A 20,558-nucleotide genomic window follows, 5' to 3' on the forward strand; every position below is an offset into this window, starting at 1 on the left:
CAACACTCTATCCTCCAAAAGAAGACATAAATGGACATTCCAGGTATTAATGATTCTTTCAGTACTGTTTGCTTTTTTTCTTTCTTTTATATGTGGGGGGTGAGGGAAGGATTTCTTTTAAATCTTTATTTCTAAAAATCTATTTACATATTTAAAGTTTGCATCTATAAAGAGCTAGGCAACCAGTCAATAATGGATTCTAAAAGCAAACCTAAGTTGTTTTGGACTCATTCAGAAAGGCAGAAGGCAGGCTTCTGACCGCCAGAACAGCAAATGGTACACGTGTATAGACCTCCCTTTGCCTTAAGTAGCCACGGTGTGGGGAAAGCCCAGTCTAGATCAAAGTGCTCTGGAGGTCTTTCTAAGACATATTAGTTGGGCAACACTGTCCTAGTTGGTAGGCACTGAATCAGCAGCACATTCAGGTAACTGCTGAAACTGGTACACCAGAAGTAACTAGGGAGTGAACAAAATTAATTTTTAGGTCACACCAAAATAGCACTTGGATAACATCTTGGCACAGATTTTCGTACCTTTAGAGAATAACAATTTAAAAAAATACTAGGTAGATACCAAAGTAAAGAAAGCTGAAGAACCTAATATATGTGGAGACCCTAGCAGATGTTACCTAATACTTGACACATGCAAAGTGAACTGTAATAGGACTATCTGTTCTTCTAGGCTGTGTCATCATTTCCCTTCATGTTTACTGCTGAACCGTGATGAACAGCTTTAAGTGATTTTCACACTCAAGAAATTTATGCCTCACATTGGTCAGCTTTATCTTGAAGACTCCTGACATTTCATTTACTGAATGTATAAGACTCATCAATTTTACCTGCTACAGCGATGTGCTAGACCAGGATTCAGCAAACCTCTTCTGTAAAGGGCCAGACAGTAAATACTTTAGGCTTCATGGGCCATAAGGTCTCTGCTGTAAATACTCAGTTCTGCCACTGTAGTGTAAAAACAGCCACAGATAAATACGTAAAGGAATGAGCATGGCTGTGTTCTAACAAAACTTTATTTATTTATGGACACTGAAGTTTGAATTTCATAAAATTTCCACATCATAAAATATTATTCTTCTTTGGCTTTTTTTAACCACTTAAAAATGTTAAAACCATACTTAGCACTTGGGCAATACAAAGCAAGCAGCAGGCCATCGTTTGCTGAGCCCTGTGCTAGATTAGTCTTGATAAAAGATGGGTTATTGACAGACATTTTACAGATTTAGATAAATGGCAATACTAAGCACATAAATTGGATTTTAACTCTAACACTAGTATGACGTTTTAGTCATGCATCCATGACTTCATTAAGACAATCACCACCACTATTTTTTAGATTAAAGCATAGGTCATACATTTAAATATTGCTATTATGTTTTATTTTAACTTTCATTCTCACAGAGAACTGTGAAACTAACAACAAGATGAATTATTTAAACGCTGCCACTGATAACATAGTACAACATTCTCATGCAGAGAATAAAAACAGTACTCAAACGACTGACTGTAGTGGGAGATATCTCTTCTAATGTAGAAAGGGAATGTACCTTTTAAACAGGTAAATAATGGGCAATTCCAAAAAATGCTTTTCACTCCTAAAAAAGCCATTTGGCTAAATCCGGCCTAGTGACATTTCTTTCACCTAAGGGCACAGATGTGATACATCAAGGGAATTTGGGAAATGGAAATAGAAGAAGCCCTACTTCAAAACCAGGAAATGGCAGTATCCCTGGTGGTCTCTTCTAACACTGACAGAACATTGAGAAATCATTCTTGGATCTTAGACTTACACATCCTTGCAGATACAATGTAAGTAGCAGACCTGGTGTTCAAAAAGTAACACAAATAACTGGGCCATTCTTAGCTGAAGAATACTTTAAGACAGCACACAAAAGCTGGATCACAAGCATGTGAACATATATTTCTTCTAGCTTTCCAGTTTCAGTTAAGTGTATTTACTATAGAAAAATACATTTCTAAATGTGGGAATTTCAAAAAACTAAATCTCAGTGACTCAAAATAAAAAATATCTGGTTAAGCTCTTAGGTCTGCTCGTTGCAGTGAAATAGTCACATGACACAGTTTTGTACGCTGCAAACATTTTAATGATTATTGTTGAGCATACATTTTGGAAATTTTTTACTTCAAACTGCAACAAGTTAAATAAATGTTTTTAATATACAAAGAAAATACAACCAAAAGTAAAACTTGCTTTTAAGTGTGCCTTGCATCTAGACCAGTGTTTTTTCTTTTTTCCCCTTAATATATCTTTACTTTTGAGCTGCACAAACACACTTAAGAATTTGATCTTTATAGTATGGCATTTAGGAAATAAAAATATACTCCCACCTCAAAGAAATAAAAAGGCTGTGCATGATTATATGCCAAACAAAAGAGAGAACACTAGAATACTCTGATAGTGCAGGCATCATTAAAAAGGAAAAGAAAAAGCTTGAGATGCTCATTAACTCTCTATGTTTTAAGGAAGCAGGATTTTTGACCGAGTAGCTTAAAAGCCAGCAAAACAGGGATCAGTGACGGCAACTGTATGTAGTGTATGAAGTATGAAACAACAAACTTTACACAAATACACTGTTAGAAATTTACCAGTGAACACTGAGGATCTGAGAAGCTGCTCTTTGGAACAGTCAAGTAGGGACCAACTTTTTCCAGTCACTAAGCCCTTGTAGCAACACACAGTGTTCTGTGCTATATACTTGCTGGCTGGGTAGTTAAAGGATTTGTTTTGTCATTAGCAGCTAACCAACTTATTCCACATGTTCTTAAAGCCTTAATGGTTGAAATAAAGGCAAGTGTCATTAGCGTAGAGGATCATATACTTCTCTGCACACAAACACAAGAGGCTTCACTAGTATTTTAAAAGTCTCTGATGTCTCCCACTTCGAAGCTCAGTTGAGATGAAAGCCTTTCTCCATGGTAGCAGCTAGCAGGCGCTCTCTCATGATCTCTTCGGAAGAATATTCAGGCAACTTGAGATAATGCACACAGGTGTTCACTGATGGGTAGCTTGCATCAGTAGCATCAACCTACAAAGAGAAAAGTGAAAAGCAGAAGGCCATGACTTTAAGTATTTATTTCTTTCAATCCCGAAGTAACTAAATTACATTTGGATTCCCCACTAGCTAAGGTCTGTACCTTGCGTACAACTGTGAGCCTGGGATGCAGATTGGCCAGTCCACCTGGGGGAAGAGTTGAGCAACCGGTGGTAAACTGCAGGAATGCTTTCCTTTCGTCTGAAGACATGCCACACAAAACCCTCACGAACCTCAGGAAACCAGGGCTAAAGGGAGAAAAACAGAGTTCTACTGCTCTGACAGCGGATTTAAATGAAAAACACTACCACCACTTTGTAAGCAAGCAATAAGCCAAAAAACAATTATCAACATGTGAGAAGAACAGTACTATGTAGAGACTCTTGTGTAAGCATGAAATGAGTGGATATAAGCTACTTTAAATACTTTAAATGCAAAGATTGTCTTGTACTCAGAAATGGTTAAGAACTAAAATACTGATGGAGTACAGGGATCAAATATGCAACAAGGCTAGCAAATCAAAAAACTTAAAAATGCACCTGCATAATTCACCCAAATGTTGAACTACCAAAGGGGATCTGAAATAATCCATCTTTGTTAATAGTGAAATAAACTATTTCTACATGCCACAACAGGGATGAATTTCATAATCATAATGTTAAAGAAGCCAGACCTTAAAAAATATATATTGTATGATTTCATTTTTTAAAGTTTAAATGCAAGAAAAATTGATCAATGGAAATAGTGATTTAATATTAAAAAAGAATATAATGGACAAGGGAATTCTTGAGTTGTTTCCTGTTCCGGGTACCAATACACAGGTATTTTCCTTTGGTGAAAATTCTGCAGGCTGTACATGCAATTTGTGCACTTCTCTATTACAATTCAATAAAAAGTTGACTTAAGAAAAAAATGCCATATAAATGTTAAGGTTAAAGTAATTTATAATACAGTTGACCCCTGAACAACAAGGGATTTGAACTGCACAGATCCACTCTATTGTATTTATTGGAAAAAATTATATAATAGAGTACTGCAAATATATTTTCTCTAATTCATGATTTTCTTTTTTGTTATTTGTGTATCGTTGACAATGTTACATTAATTTCAAGTGTACACATAGTGATTCAACAAGTTTACACATTATGCTATTTTACCACAAGTGTACTTCCTCATGATTCTTTTTAGTATTTTTTTTTTTAAGATTTATGTATTTATCTGAGAGTGAGCAAGAGAGAAAGGGAGAGAGAGCACAAGCAGAGGGAGAGGGGATGCAGACTCCCCATTGATCAAGGAGCCCGATGCGGGGCTTAATCCCAGATCCCCAGGATCATGACCTGAACCCCAGGCAGACGCTTAACTGACTGAGCCACCCAGGCGTCCCCCCTTCATGAGTTTCTTAACATTTTCTTTTCTCCAGCTTACTTATTTACTTATTGTAAGGATACAGTATATAATACATATAAAATATGTACTGGCTATATTATCAGTAAAGCTGGTCAAGAGTAGGCTACTTGTAATAAAGTTTTGGGGGTGTCAAACATATATGGATTTTCAGCTGTGGAGGTCAACTGTATTCTCTGTTATATTAATTTAGAAACTTTCAAAAAGAAAGGTGGGGGCGCCTGGGTGGCTCAGTCGTTAAGCGTCTGCCTTCTGCTCAGGTCATGATCCTAGAGTCCTGGGATTGGGCCCTGCATTGGGCTCCCTGCTTCTCCCTCTCCCACTCCCTCTGCTGTGTTCCTTCTCTAGCTGTGTCTGTCAAATAAATGAATAAAAATCTTAAAAAAAAAAGGAAAGAGAAGTAATATAGGGCCTGTAGTCATAAAAATATCAGTAGTATGAAAGAAAAAAAACAGCAAAAGAACTGTTTCAGATTAAAAACCTATCACAAAATGACCCCATCACAACCAAATGTTAATATCCATTATCAGGGCAGTAGTGGTGAGGAGAGTTCTATGAAGGACATTACTGGTGTAATCAGTGAAACTGCAATATGGACTATGGATTAGCTAATGCTAGTGAAAGTGGATACATGAAGAATATCTGTATTTTCAGAAAATGCGCACTCTAGTATTATAGAGTAAAGGCACATGATATATGCAATGGTTCAGAAAAAAACAGCACACACACACATATATATCATGTAGGGTGTGTGTGTATAAAAAGATAATATAAAAGAAATGTTAAGTACAGTTGAATCTGGGTAAGGGAATATATGGGAATTCTTTCAACTATTCAACTATCCTATTTGAAATTTTCTATTCTATTTGAAATTTTTAAAAAATAAAGGTTAATTTATAATGGGGCACCTGGGTGGCTCAGTTAAGTGCCTGCCTTCGGCTCATGTCATGATCCTGGGATCCTGGGATTTTGCCTCATGTCAGGCTCCCTGCTCAGTAGGGAGTCTGCTTCTTCCTCTGCCTCTCCCCCTACCGCTAGTGCTCTCTCTCTCTCTCAAATAAATAAAATCTTAAAAAAAAAAAAAAATGAAGCCTAACGGTTTACAATTTACCCAATTTTTTAAATAGTGAACAATTAAAATAGAATCTTAACATTAACAAAGACTCAGTTGTCTTTTCATGTAAACTCAGCCTTATCAATGGATATGAAAACTGCTTTCTCACTTCACTAAGTCACAGTTCTTTGGAAAATCTGCCATTTGATTTTGGGACATAAACTATTTTGTTGACCTTACAAAATAACCAGTACATACCTGTCACGCGTATAACCTAACTTAGGTTCAGTATAATTAATAATATCCTCTGCTGCCCAGGATGGTGACTGGTTTCCACAAAGAATCATCTGGACTTCTTCATGGCTGAAGGAACTTAATTTCTCCATTGGAAAAACTTTGTTAAACCCATCTACATCATACACAGCAAAAAAAAGAAAATACACAACTCAATTTCTAAGTTACAATGTCAAAAAACCAAATTTCCAATCAAAATAGCTAATATGAACTAAATGGATATAATATGAATAAAATATTAATAACATTTAATTAACATTAAATTAATAATATTTAATAATTATATTATATAATATATAATATATTATAATAAATACTAATATTTAATAATATTTAATTTTAAATATTCAATTTTAAATTAATAGTATTTAATTAATATTAAATTAATTAAATATTAATTTAATTAATAAATGCTTGAAAAAACAAATATAAATAAAACAGCTTGAAATCAAGCTAAGCTTTTAAGTACAGAAAATAAGCTTAATACTGTAAATGTGAACAGAGATATTCAGTCACTATTCAATTATTACACTATTCAATAGAATTCAGTAGCCAAATTCTATTAATTTCTTAACCCACTCTGTGTCATACAAGGCTAGCCAATGCTATATCCTGATTTTCAAAACTAGTTTGTGATGAACAGTCTAATATATTTTGCTTCAATTTTCACCTGAAGAACTTAGGTTCTAACTTGGTTTAATTCATCCTGATCACGCAATGTGTGAAGTATGCATACAAATGAAGAAATGGAGGCTAAAAGGGAATCCCCCATTACTCAACAAGAGCAAGCTGAGGGTATGCTACAGATGGAGAATGTTCCAATCTGTTCCAGGTACTCTGTGGGGCTAACTATCTAGAAGACAGAAAACTAGAGGGCACATCTAGACCTAGGAATCTGCAATTCTTGACCAGAGAAATGCCTCAATTTCAAATCTCAAAGTAAAAGGAGAAAAAATTAAGCTAAAGAGCCCAAAAAATTACCTCTAAAGGCTTCCATCTGTTTCTGAATACCCGTATGCATACAAAAGTCAAACATCAAATCCACATATTCTTCTGCATTATCCATTGTTATCATCTACAAAGGAAGATTTGCCAACATTGTTGTTAATATCTAGGAATATTTCAGCACCGCCTACTACAACTGGCCTCATTAAGAAGATGTTCTGAACTTACCACTATATCAAAAACAAAATTTTTATTACCTCATCTTCCCCACTTGGCTTGAGATCCACAGCTGTAAAACCATATATTCTTGAGGAAGGGCAAAACTGGAAATTTAAACTTGAAAGACAAAAAGGAGTGGATTAACATTCAGCTACTGTTGGTGTTTAATTTTTAAAACACTGCTGCCAAAGGGACCTTTGGGTGGCTCAGCCAGTTCAGCATCTGTCTTCCGCTCAGGTCATGACCCCTGGGGTCCTGGGATGGAGCCCTGCATGGGGGCGTTGGAGAGTGTCCCTGCTCAGTGGGGAGTCTGCTTCTCCCTCTGCCTCTCCCTCTGCTTGTGCTTTCTCTCTCAAATTAAAAAAAAAAAAAAAAAACTTAAAAAAATAAATAAAATATTGCTGCCCAAACCATGAAAACTCATCCCCCCTAACTTTCCAACAAAAACAGTATACCGGCTTAGATGTTAAGTATGAGGCCCCCCTTTTTTAAAACTTTTTTTTTTAAGATTTTGTTTATTTATTTGACAGAGAGAGACACAGCAAGAAAGAGAACACAAGCAGGGGGAGTGGAAGAGGGAGAAGCAGGGAGCAGGGAGCGGGGATGCAGGGGATGCAGGGGATGCAGGGCTCGATCCCAGGACCCTGAGATCATGACCTGAGCCTAAGACAGACACTTAACGACTGAGCCACCCACCCCATGAGGCCCCTTTTGAATGCAAAAACCCTGTGCACAAAAACTATTAGGACAACCATTACCAAACCTGGTAAATCTTTGCAAAGATTGCACAAAACCACCACCTTTCCATATTTCACTTCTATCTCATGGGACAAAATTAACAAAGTAAGGGTTTTTGCAATAAATTATAACAGCAACAGCTTTACTTTTGTTTTTTGTTTTTTTGTTTTTTTTCAAGAAGAAACTATTCCTTCACTGAAGTTATTCATGCTCTGTCCCTACGGTGAAATTAAACCTTGAATATATTAAGTTATCATACAAAACTTCTCAAAATTAGCCATTAAGAAAGAAAGAAGAAAGCAAGACTTTCAGCCAACCCAAAAATCATAGTAAAACATACTAAGGGTATAATAATTACATGTATACAAATTAACAGAGTTTTATCAATAGATGTGTAGCATCTGAGTTAGCTAAGCCATTGGGCATAAGGCCTACATACAAACTATTTTGAACATTCCCAAGTACACCATCTATATTAACTAGTCGTGATTTCTCAAAATGTCTTTGGCTTTGGACTTTCATATAAATATAAAAATTAATCATATTTGATAAATCAGATAATCTTCCAGAGATGTGATGATTAATACACTATGTTCTGGTATTCTGAGTGTTGTCTTTATAACTTTTTAATATGAACTACTCAAAGATTCATACCAGTAATATTTCCTACAGCGTATTACTGTTCTTAACAGGCTAGTTAATTCATACATTGCAAATTACTGGGGACAAAGGAACAAAAGCTTTAAAACTGATTCATCCATTAGGCTGACAAACATATATAAAAAACTCACCCTAAATCCTCTATGCTAAGTGGAGGCCCAGAACCTGATGGATTCTTTAGCACTAGTTCCTGTAATTTCGTGTTCTTCTCGTCTTCAGAAAGACCTTTGTTGCTTAAAATCTGACGCCTCTTGACAGCAAGGTCTTTAATTTCTTTTAAAAATCTGGCTCTGTGTGGATTTACTAATTCAAAATCTTCCCAAGTTAAAATTCCATTAAACCATGCTGGGGGTTTTGGTTTGGGGGGATCTAGAATAAACTCTGATTTTGAATCCTCTTCAAAGCTTCCTACTGAGAGTGAATCATGACCTTCTTCTGTAGAAGCTTCAGACTGACTTTCAGTACAGTGCAAGTCTCTATCGCCTCGTGACTCATAAATTAACTTACTCATATTGCTTTTAATGTCACCCATACACATAAGTTTAAAGAAAGGTTTAGAAATAGGTAAGTCCACAAGTCTATTGTCTTGAATACATTTGGCCAAGAAAATTCCAAGGAAGTGAAAGAGTTTTGTGATCCTTTCAAGCTCATCACTGTCTTGTGGAAATGGTGCTGTGAACAGTCCACATGATCTCTGCACATAGTATCCGGGAGGTTTCAACCCACCTCCAAGATCAACCTAGTGTTTTAGAGGGAGAAATACAAATAAAATTAGATGAAAGATGCATAAATATTGAACATCTTTATCAATTTTGTTGAAGTATTTATATATATATACACCTTTTATTAAATAGTTTTTGATGACTGAAAAAAACATTTTAATAGCATCAGGAGTAATCAATAATAAAAACAGAGTCAGCAAACCTGGTTTAATTCTGAAAGCATAACCTATTTTTAATAGTAAAAGAAGAATCACAAGAAATCACAAAATGGGAAATAAATCTTACATGACGAGATTCATCATCTGGAAAGTTATCATCACAAAGCCAAGCTCCCAGATCAGTTCTCTGGAATTCTGCTGCCACCAGAGCATAAAACTCTAATGTAGGGCCCAAGCCAGTTCCTTCTTCTCCCAAAAATTCAACCTAAAATATAATCAAATTTTAAGGAAAAATTAGCTTAAAAAAAAGATCCCATTCTTAGACACCTGGGTGGCTCAGTGGGTTAAGCCTCTGCCTCAGGTCATGATCTCAGGGTCCTGGGATCAAGCCCCGCATTGGGCTCTCTGCTCAGCGGGGAGCCTGCTCCCCCTTCTCTATCTGCCTGCCTCTCTGCCTACTTGTGATCTCTCTCTGTCAAATAAATAAATAAAATCTTAAAAAAAAAATCCCATTATTGCCAAGTAATACATCTTTTTTGTAACAGCAGCAGAATATTATTAAATTTAATATTAACATTAAAAACAACACAGAAGTTTTAATTTAGTTTTTCTAAAAAGTATATTTGTTGTACACCATTACATATTTAAACACTATGGTGAGCACTGTTTACCACATTGTTCATTAATTTATTTCTCACATCAACCCTAAAAAATAGGTTTTATCTCTTTTTTTTACACCAAAGGAAACCAAATTTTAGATAAAAAGGTTACATCATTTGCTTGAGGAAAAGATGACATACAGCTTTGTATGTGTGTCTACTTAACATAAAACCTAAACTCTTCCACTTCTGAGTTTAGGCTTTAAAGGCTTTTACCCATACTCTACATATTCCACAAATGACTTGAGGCAGCTTATAAAAACATATGGTGAATGATTTAAAAAAAAATAATTAAGGTTTACCTAGTTAGAGGAATATATTTGGTAGGAAGAATTAGATAAAGGTGAAGAGAGTTTAAAGTGAAAGCCCTAAGAGCCTTTTATATTTTTTTGACATGTATCATATTTGTCATGATCAATCTCTGATTCAAATGATAAACTAAGAGGTGCTGGGGTGGCTCAGTCAGTTAAGCATCTGCCTTTGGCTTAGGGCATGATCTCAGAGTCCTGGGATCAAACCCCATGTCATCGGGCTGTCAGGCTCCCTGCTCAGCGCAGAGTCTGCTTCTCCCTCTCCCTTTGCCTCTATTCCTGGCTTGTGCTTTCTCTCAAATAAATAAATAAAATAAAATCTTAAAAAAAAAAAAAGATAAACTTAAGCAGCTGGTTCACATTTATAAGAGAAATTTCATCCACTGTCCCTCATATAAGGAATAACAGGTATATAGGATATAATCAGCAATGCCTACAATAACATCTCTACAGTAAATGTATTACATTTTATACTGCTATTTGCTTAACATCTCTCAATACAGACCAATGATGTAATGCCAAGCACAGTGTAACAATAGTATAGAACACTGTACTCCAAAACTGCAGATATCTAATAGCAGAGCTTAATATGAAGGTAAAATTTAGACTATCAAAAAGAATCCTTAGTGAGTACTATTATTCAGTTCAGGCTTTGTTCAGAAAGGAGTAATGTCCTTCAAAAAAACCAAGGACTTAGGGTGCCTGGGTGGCTCAGCTGTAAAGCATCTGCCTTTGGCTCAGGTCATGATCCCAGGGTCTGAGATGGAGCCCCACGTCCGGTATCCTGCTCAACGGGAAGCCTGCTACTCCCTCTCCCACTCCCACTCCTACTCCCCCTTTTTGTGTTCCCCCTCTCACTGTCTCTTTCACTCTGTCAAATAAAGAAAGAAAGAAATCTTAAAAAAAGAAAAAAAGACCAAGCACCTTTCCACCTCAGGAGTGAAGATACTCTTTGCTGCTCATCAATCACAAGATCCTGACCTCTAAAAAGGTAAGTTGACATCCTCTTACAAAAGATGCTCTACCAAAGGGAAAGGCCTTGCATAGAGGGCAGAGAAATCCCTTTCCATTTTTCATTTCTATCTAACATGGTTTGCATGCTATGGAACATACAGGTTTGCTGGTTTTCTGCCATTCCTGCATACTAAAAGAAATTAGATGTGAGTGAGATACCTCAAGAACTGATTTCCGATCTGCATGTATTTGCATGACGTTCTCAGCCCATTCCATCAGTGATTCACCACGTGGGACTTTCACTCTTTCATGCTTGAGACGACCCACTCGAAACTCTCCAGGATCATCTCGCCTTACACTACTGGTGGTCCTTGTTCTTTCCACAGTAGCTTCACGTCGGTTTTGTAACCACACTATTGCTCTAAAATAGAAAAATATTTCTGGAGCTCTAACATTCAGTAATAGTTTGAATGTACTATTAAACCAGCAACATAATTCAAAGATTTAACTATTCTTTTTAAAAATAGTATTTTAGGGGCGCCTGGGTGGCTCAGTGGGTTAAAGCCTCTGCCTTCGGCTCAGGTCATGATCCCAGAGTCCTGAGATCGAGCCCCACATCGGGCTCTGCTCCGTGGAGAGCCTGCTTTCTCCTCTCTCTCTGCCTGCCTCTCTGCCTACTTGTGATCTCTGTCTGTCAAATAAATAAATAAAATCTTAAAAAAAAATAGTATTTTATTAAGTGACAGAATTAGTACATTTTCTTATTGCAAAAATTATTGCTTCCTCTCTTAAAACGTATAAACCCCTGTATTATTTTCCTAAACAAATGAGAAAATACGTAGGTATTTTTCCTCTTTACTTTAGTAATTAACAGATCAAAATAAAGGTCTGTGGTCCCAACCCCACTAACATCAAAATATACACAAACTGGAGATAAAAGGAACAGCACAGGGAATACAGTCAATAGAATTATAATGGCACTGTATGGTTGACAAACAGCTGTTACACTTGTGAGCACAGCATGATGTAAGGAGTTGCTGAGTCACTGTTATACACCTGCCATTAATGTAATATGCATGTCAATACTTCAATTAAAAAAATAGCCAAACCTATGATACATAAAAATACAAATGAGTGTTTCTTAACTATTGAAGAAACTAAAAAATCATTAAGCTATCTTTATTACTGTGATACAAACTGAAAGCCATCATTAAAATGCAACTGACTTCCAAATATTTTCTTTTGGGGACACCTGGCTGGCTCAGTTGGTACAGCATGCTACTCCTGCTCTTGGGTTGTAAATTCGAGCCCCATGCTGGATGCAAAAATTACTTTTTAAAAAATCTTTCTTTCTTTTAAGATTTTATTTATTTATTTAACAGAGAGACAGAGAGAAAGCACAAGTAGGCAGAGCAAGCAGCAGACACAGGGAGAGGGAGAAGCAGGCTCTCTGCTGCACAGGGGACCCAATGCAGGGCTCATTCCAGGACCCCAGGATCATGACCTGAGCCGAAGGCAGGCACTTAAACGACTGAGCCACCCAGGTGCCCCTAGAAATTACTTAAAAATAAAATCTTTGGGGGTGCCTGGGTAGCTCAGCTGCTTAGTTGTCTAACTCTTGATTGCAGCTCAGGTCATGATTTCAGGGTCATGGGATTAAGCCCTGCTTTGGGCTCTGGGCTCAGCCCAGAGTCTGCTTGTCCCTCTCGCTCTGCTCCTCCAACTGCTCACGCTCTTTATCTCTAACATAAATAAGTAAAATCTTTTTAAAAATAAAAACATTTTCTTTTCAATAATGCAGAGCTAACCTATCTAGGGTAGGAGAAAGAATCTTGAAGTAGGAATAAGAAGATAAAAAGATTTGCTCTTAGGTGTGCTACAATGATTTTGTAATCTCAGGTCAATCAGCTATATACTATGAGAATCAATTTCCTTAACTATAAAACAAAAACCATAACCAATGCCATTTATGACAAGAGGCCTATAGTTCCACATGTACAAATGATCTATAAATAGTGTAACTTATCAGGGAAGTCAATAGCTCCATTTTAAATTATAATTCTTTTATATCTACTTTGAAAGTACTCTGGGTACTCAATGATTCAAAAAGTATTTACCAAATACCTACAATGTGCTATATACACTGCTTTAGGAACTGCGGCTAGATCAGTGACAAAACTGCCAGAAAATCCCTGCCCTCATGAAACTTTTATCTAGTGGAAGGAGACAGAAAAAAAAAGGCTTGAACTGCGGGGTTCCACTTACATGTGGATTTTTCTTTTAGAAATATAGTACTGTAAATTTTTCTTCTTCCTCATGATTTTCTTAACATTTTCTTTTCCCTAGCTTACATTATTCTAAGAATACAGTACATAATACAAGTAACATGCAAAATACATGTTGATTGTTTCAGTAAGACTTCCAGTCAGCAGACTATTCATAAAGTTCTGGGGGAGTCAAAAGTTACACATTTTTTAAATATGATTTTTCAGGGCACCTGGGTGGCTGTTGGTTAAGTGTTTGCCTTTGGCTCACATCATGATCCCAGAGTCCTGGGATCAAGTCCCGCAATGGGCTCCCTATTCAGTGGGGAGTCTGCTTCTCCCTCTCCCTTTTTCCCCTCTTCCGACTCATGAACTTTCTCTCTAAAATAAATAGTATCTTTACTGTGCAGGGAGGGCTGGCATCCCTAACCCTGACATTGTTCAAGAGTCAACTGTAGGAGAGCATATATCCAACCAGAAATTTAAAAAAATGTTTAAACACTGACAACTCATAAGAAAACAAAATAATACATTCCTTCCATCAGTCTTGACGTAAAGTATATTTGTACATTTTGAGCTTGTATAACATTAAAAATATATAAAAGTGAACATTTTCTACCTTGATGCACCAAATGCTGTACATGTGAAATAAAGCTGTCTAGTTTCAAATGGTATTAGGAAAGGACACTTGCTGGTTAACTGTTCACACCAGTCTGGTAGAGCCCCACTTGCCAAAGCCAATGGTTCCTGCAAATTAACAAATAACAATGTTATAAGGCAATTATTTAAAAAGACAAAAAGGAGTCAGTTCTTAAAACTAATGAAAGAAAGTAATGCAATGGACCATATGGCCTAAATCAATGAATCAGAGACTAACAGTAGAGATGGTGAGAAGTAGAAAAGGAAGACAATACTTTGAAAGTCCAAAAGTTGCGGAATAGAGTTCAACTATCTGATTACCTCAATCTGCTGCAAAATCTTTGTTGTGATTTTTTTGCTAGTGAATTCATCTGGTGGAAAAGTAAACTGAGGCTGCTCCTCACCTTCTGAAAAATTAATAAAATTAATAAAGACATAAACTGACTTCCTTTTTAAAATGCCATAGAAATGAAACATGGATTCTTACAGACCTTCTTGGGATATTCTTGAATAAGGGTCACTTGCAACTATATAGAGAATACGCAGAAGTTGAAGGACATCTTCTACTCCACAAGAATTCTGTCCATTGCCAGCTTTGGCCTGAGGTTGTTCTTTTGCCAAATTAAGAATATCACTACTTTGAAGAGTAGAAATGGCCCCCTGATTTAATCCAGACTTTGTTCCATGCTCACAAAAATCCTATAGAAACAATTAGTAAAACTAGCTATTAATCACATTTTCGAGAAAAGCACTGTATCATCCTATAAGTATTTGAAAATGCTGAGATCTTTCAAACTGTCTTCTTTTTAAATGAAAACACTATAACCCAAGTTGAAAATCAATGTGTTCTAAACTGTTCCCAAATAAACTATAACCACCGTAAGCCACAGTTAAAACCATGTACTTAGGGGCGCCTGGGTGGCTCAGTGGGTTAAAGCCTCTGCCTTCGGCTCAGGTCATGATCTCAGGGTCTTGGGATCGAGCCCCTCATCGGGTTCTCTGCGCAGCAGGGAGCCTGCTCCTCCCCCCGCCCCCCCCCGCTTGCCTCTCTGCCTACTTGTGATCTCTGTCTGTCAAATAAATAAAATCTTAAAAAAAAAAAACCAAAAAACTATGTACTTAGATCCAATACCACAAATCATATTTGAAATTTTAATATTTGGCATATTAACAATGTTAATTCAACCTCATTTTTTAAGCTTGTCCCAATGAACCTGTTTTTCTCAAGAATCTTTAAAAGCTGCAAACAAAGCACAAAGCCATTCCCAGTTGTGTTTTGATGCCAATATATACCTTATATGCAGCTATGAGCTGAGAACAATTTCTGTTTTTCCTAATACTTTTATTAGTGCCAGTTAATTTCCAGTGGCGCAGGAAAGCGGCGTCTGCATTCTTCTGCAGGTAGGTTATCAAGTCATTCTTTGGTAATTCATCAGTGCCAAGGTACTGTTCCACATGCTCTATAGACCAACAACCCTACAATAGGAAAAACCAAATGTTGGCCTTTCCTGATTAAAAGTCTATGCTATTTCACATGCATTATATAAGGCAGCTTTAAAATCATGCATTTAACCTCATCTAAAGAATTCCATGTTAGTGATTTTTTTTCCTCAAATGTTCAATTAAAACAGTGTTAGTTTTTATTTTCCCTTTTTTGCCACTAAGTGGCCAAGAAGATCTACTTAAGTATCACTTACCATTTTTCCATTTTCCTTCTCTTTGTCAGAATCCTTCATTTCTCTGTACATGATTCTAAACATGAAGATATTATTCACATTAATTCATAAATCAATTAATTTGTGGTTATTTCCAGTAAGGCTTCAATTCTTTAAAAAATTATGAATGATGTCATTCATTAGCCAAATGCTTAAACATTAAACGCAGGGACAATTTATTTAAAAAAAATCAATTTGTTAAACATGGGGGAAAGTAGGAGAAATCATATTCCTGAAAAAGAGTTATTATTTATAAATCTAATATAACTGCAAAGAATGCATACATCAAACCTAGGACCTTTAAAGATATGAAGTGATACACTATATCATGTGTTATAACTTTCATTTATTGTAAAAATAAAAGGGATACGAACAACAAGGACCAGGAGGCTTTATGTTCACATAAGGCAGTGGAGATAAAATTTGAAACTCCAATAAAAACCGAACAGGGTGGGAAAAAATAACTATGATAGCCTTCTGTTCTATCTCTAAAGGATCTAGTTTACTTTATTAGACTTTATATAAAATTATCAATGATGTCAAGAGAACATCAGAAAAATTAAAGTAAAATTTACATAAGGATGATTAAAATTTTATTTATATTAAATTATATTAAACTATTAAATAGTTATTATTATGGTAATACTGAGCACTCAGACAATACTGAAAACACTTTATATGTATTCATTCGTTGACTCCTCACAACCATGCTCACTTTACAGATTAACAGAAAGAGGCACCAAAATGTTAAATGTGTGCGCAATGTCATCATTAATTAATTCTTCAATGAATGAATGAACAAAGAGAGGCAGGCTTAACTTGCAAACTCCAAAACAAATAACAAATAAAAAATATTTAGTACTTCATGTAAAATTGCAAAGAATTCAACAATTAAGACATAAGATGTCTAAAGTTATTTATGAAGTTTATTTCTAAAATTACTTTCAGTTGAAACCTTAAACTATTCTACCTCAGGAGTCACAAATGCTCTTATCTGTTGTTGTAAACCAGGAGAACAAGAACCAAATATTTTCTGTTTCTATAGTAAAAAATATAGAAATACAATGGTTCTAGGCTCATGTATCATGGAAGTATCTACTTAAAACATTAAGTTAAAATCTCTTACGTGTATGTTGGCTCCCAAATACGCCTAAGTTTATCTGATTTCACATTGCCATTACAGGACAATTGAAGCAATTTTTGTACATAGTAAAAAATGGTTGATCTGAAATTAGTGAGTGGTAATTCAACTTCACGAGTTGTTCCAAGACCTGTTACTTTCAAAGTGAGGGCTAATCGAGGTGATGGAGTACATTCAACTTCTTCCAAGAGCTCTGAATGAGGCGTTCCTAAAAATATGGAAGACATCAAAAACAATTACACTATAACAAGCAGTCCATAAAAAACAATGCACTGGGAAACATAGCTACATGAAATCTAAATTCTTCTGTCAGATATTAGCTAAAGACTTCAGCTACTTAAAGACTATTCTGGCCTCAACAAATTTTTTTTTTAAATTGTAAGATTTTATTCATTTTTTTGACACAGAGAGGGCACAAGGAGAAGAAGAAGGAGAAGCAGACTCCCTGCTGAGCAGAGAGACCGATGCGGGGCTCGATCCCAGGACCCTATGATCATGATCCAAGCCGAAAGCAGATGCTCAACCGACTGAGTCACCCAGGCGTCTCAACAATCTTTTTTTTTTTAATGGGAACAATATATCCAGGTTACTTAAAGACAGAGCACTAAAGCTGAATTTATGCATATGATTGGAATCTCTGTTTTAAGAAAACACATGCTAACTGTACGAATATTTCAGAAACATTTTATTCTTATGAGAACACTAAAATTATTCATAATTCTACATCCAGAAAAAACCACACACTGAGAAAGCACAGACTCTAGTCACTGAACTGTCAACCTTCTGCTCACACTGAATGAACAGATTGTGAGGTAACCGCCTCCCCACCACAGGTACATAGTGTATTTGGTGGTGTACTCTTCTTTTTCCTTACTCAGTAATTTTCTCCTCATATCATATTATAATCTTCTAGAGTATTAACTTTATTCACTGCATGACATTCCATTAAACCTTAACCGAACCATATCCTTGTTACTGGAAATAATGGAAGGTCATTTCCAATTTTCTGACAATATAAATAATACTTGCATAGTCATCACTGGCACCCAGAGCCAGTATTTCTTTACTATAGGTTACTAGTAGTAACAATATGAAATGTATTACCAAAGAGCTCTACAAAAAATCTGTACCTATTTATATTTCCTAGTATAGGTTTTTTTTTCTTTTTTTTTAAAGATTTTATTTATTTTTTTGACAGGCAGAGATCACAAGTAGGCAGAGAGGCAGGCAGAGAGAGAGAGAGAGAGAGAGAGAGGAGGAAGCAGGCTCCCTGCTGAGCACAGAGCCCGATGCGGGGCTCGATCCCAGGACCCTGGGATCATGACCTGAGCCGAAGGCAGAGGCTTTAACCCACTGAGCCACCCAGGCGCCCAGGTTTTTCTTTTTGAAAGGATCTTGAAACATCTTGATTCGGCCTATATGCAACCTCACCATAGAACATCATACTACAAAGCACACTTACTTCCCTATTTAACACAAATATCATTCTATCAAGTAAAAAATACATTCCACACCTAATCAACATTTAAGCCTTCCTTAAGGATAATATACTGATTACTACAGCTGAGGTTTACTGAGGCATGCATCAGGTACCATGCTTAAGCGCTTTATATATTTTACCTTATTTAAAACTTTTAATTACCTTAAAAAAAAACTTTTAATTGCCTTGTCAAACAGAAATTATTACTCTCTCCAGGTAAGAGATAAGAAAATTCAGGCTTACACAAATTAGGTGGTTTGTTCAGTATATTAGCATCTTATTGTTGCTTTAACAAATCACCATAAACTGGGTGGTTTAAAACAACCAGTTCTAGAACTGAGAAACCTTAAATGGATTGGCAAGGCTTTGTTTCTTTTGGAAGCTCCAAGAAAGAATTTGTTTGCTTGCCTTTTCAAGCATCTAGAGGCTGCCCATATTTCACAGTTCATGACCCCTCATCACTCTGATCTCTGCTTCCTGTTGTCAAATCTTCTCTCAGACCTTCCTGAATTTCTCTTAAACATTTTTTTTTAAAGATTTATTTACTTACTTTAGAGAGAAAGAGAGCAAGAGTGCAGAGGAGGAGGGGCTGAGGGAGAAGGAGACAGAGTCTCAAGCAGATTCTACACTGAATAGACAGTCCAATGCAGGACTCATTCTCATGACTCTGGGATCTCGACCTGAATCGAAACCAAAAGTCTGACTCCCAACCAACTGCACCACTCAGGCATCCCCCTCCTATATTCCTTTTATGTGGACACTCGTGATTACACTGGGCCTACCTGGATAATCCAGGATTAATTCCCCCTTCTCAAAATCCTGAATTAAATCTCATCTACAAAGTCTCTTCTGTTTATTAAGGTAACCTATTCACAGATTCCAGAGGTCAGGACTCACATACCTTTGGGGATCATTAGTGTGCCTACTATAGCCAAAATAGAGTTGTAAGAGAGAAAGGTACCAGCTAACTCAAGACCATAAATGAAACTACTACACAGTTTTCCAAAGTCAAAGTAAAATAGGAATAATCCACAGCAATTCTGATCCAGCAGAATATAGAATACAAATTATCTACCTTTAAATAAGCCTTCTTTTTTTTTTTTTTAAAGATTTTATTTATTTATTTGACAGAGAGAGAGAGATCACAAGTAAGCAGAGAGGCAGGCAGAAAGAAGGGGGAAGCAGGCTCACCGCCAAGCAGAGAGCCCGATGCCAGGCTCCATCCCAGGACCCTGGGATCATGACCTGAGCTGAAGACAGAGGCTCAACCCACTGAGCCACCCAGGCGCCCCTAAGTGAGCCTTCCTTTAGAAATTACAAAAATATAGAACACACTGTTTTTTAAAGTACTGTAATTTACTCCTTTCAAAATAATCTGTATTGGGGCACCTGGGTGGCAGTCAGTTAAGCATCTCCCTTCGACTCAGGTCATGATCCCAGCCCTGCACAGGGCTCCCTGCTCGGTGGGAGGGCGGGGCGGGGGGGAGTCTGCTTCTCCCTCTCCCTCTGCTCCTCTGTCCTGCTTGTGTTTTCTCCCTCTCTCTCAAATAAATAAAATCTTTCAAAAAAAAAAATCTATCTTTTAAGGACTTTTGGCTGATACATAGTTGTTTATTTTTTCTGAAAACTTTTCTTTATAACCTGAATAGGTAAGTAGCTACCTACTTCCCTTATTACATATAACTATCTTATTTGGTATATGTTCAAAATAAATCACAAAACTAAAATACACAGTACCTGGGGGTGGAATCTCTAGATCAGTCGTCTGCTGGACATTAGTACGACCAGGTCTAGGATCAAAAGCAGGAACCAAAGCAGAAAACTGCCTCTTGAGTACATAATCATCATCCCATGTTCTCCGACGTCCTCCTTTAGTTTCATACTCCTCTTCTTCCTGTTAAAATTCCACATACAGATAAACAAGATAAAACTTTTCTTTACTGCAAAAGTGACAAGCTATCTTTAAAATGAGGTGGATGTTAAATACTTCTCTATACAGCTATTACACTTCCTTATTTAGCCATAGTTTTTAAGCATAAGATGACATAAATGTAAATAGGTACATACATTTCTTAACGATTTAAGCTTACCAAAAGTAAATTGCCTTAATGGTGCTTACACTAGTCCACAAACAATA

At 36.4% G+C, this 20,558-nt stretch overlaps 2 protein-coding genes across 9 annotated transcripts in view; one reads left to right on the forward strand and one right to left on the reverse strand.

The window, feature by feature from the left end:
- AP4S1 (adaptor related protein complex 4 subunit sigma 1) overlaps window positions 1–3,214 on the forward strand; it is a 55,524-nt gene extending 52,310 nt beyond the window's left edge. The window contains exon 6 of the mRNA XM_080809062.1: window positions 3,155–3,214. The gene's annotated coding sequence lies outside the window, so the exon portion shown is untranslated. The remainder of the gene's footprint in view (window positions 1–3,154) is intronic.
- Window positions 89–20,558, reverse strand: part of HECTD1 (HECT domain E3 ubiquitin protein ligase 1) — a 96,934-nt gene continuing 76,464 nt past the window's right edge. For 5 of the 8 annotated variants that reach the window (XM_080809050.1, XM_080809049.1, XM_080809054.1 and 2 more), the window contains exons 29-43: window positions 20,159–20,315; window positions 16,927–17,149; window positions 15,783–15,837; window positions 15,379–15,561; window positions 14,577–14,784; window positions 14,407–14,492; window positions 14,066–14,193; window positions 11,402–11,603; window positions 9,386–9,523; window positions 8,510–9,117; window positions 7,019–7,097; window positions 6,798–6,891; window positions 5,781–5,931; window positions 3,168–3,312; window positions 89–3,058 (exon numbers count right to left, since the gene is read on the reverse strand). In XM_080809050.1, the coding sequence (XP_080665176.1) occupies window positions 2,921–3,058; window positions 3,168–3,312; window positions 5,781–5,931; window positions 6,798–6,891; window positions 7,019–7,097; window positions 8,510–9,117; window positions 9,386–9,523; window positions 11,402–11,603; window positions 14,066–14,193; window positions 14,407–14,492; window positions 14,577–14,784; window positions 15,379–15,561; window positions 15,783–15,837; window positions 16,927–17,149; window positions 20,159–20,315 (2,595 nt within the window). In that variant the 3' untranslated portion in view covers window positions 89–2,920. The remainder of the gene's footprint in view (window positions 3,059–3,167; window positions 3,313–5,780; window positions 5,932–6,797; window positions 6,892–7,018; window positions 7,098–8,509; window positions 9,118–9,385; window positions 9,524–11,401; window positions 11,604–14,065; window positions 14,194–14,406; window positions 14,493–14,576; window positions 14,785–15,378; window positions 15,562–15,782; window positions 15,838–16,926; window positions 17,150–20,158; window positions 20,316–20,558) is intronic. The other 3 variants (XM_080809053.1, XM_080809052.1, XM_080809051.1) reach the window with 1 other exon arrangement.

Source organism: Martes martes, assembly GCF_963455335.1.
Source record: "Martes martes genome assembly, chromosome: 7".
Lineage (NCBI taxonomy): Eukaryota > Metazoa > Chordata > Mammalia > Carnivora > Mustelidae > Martes > Martes martes.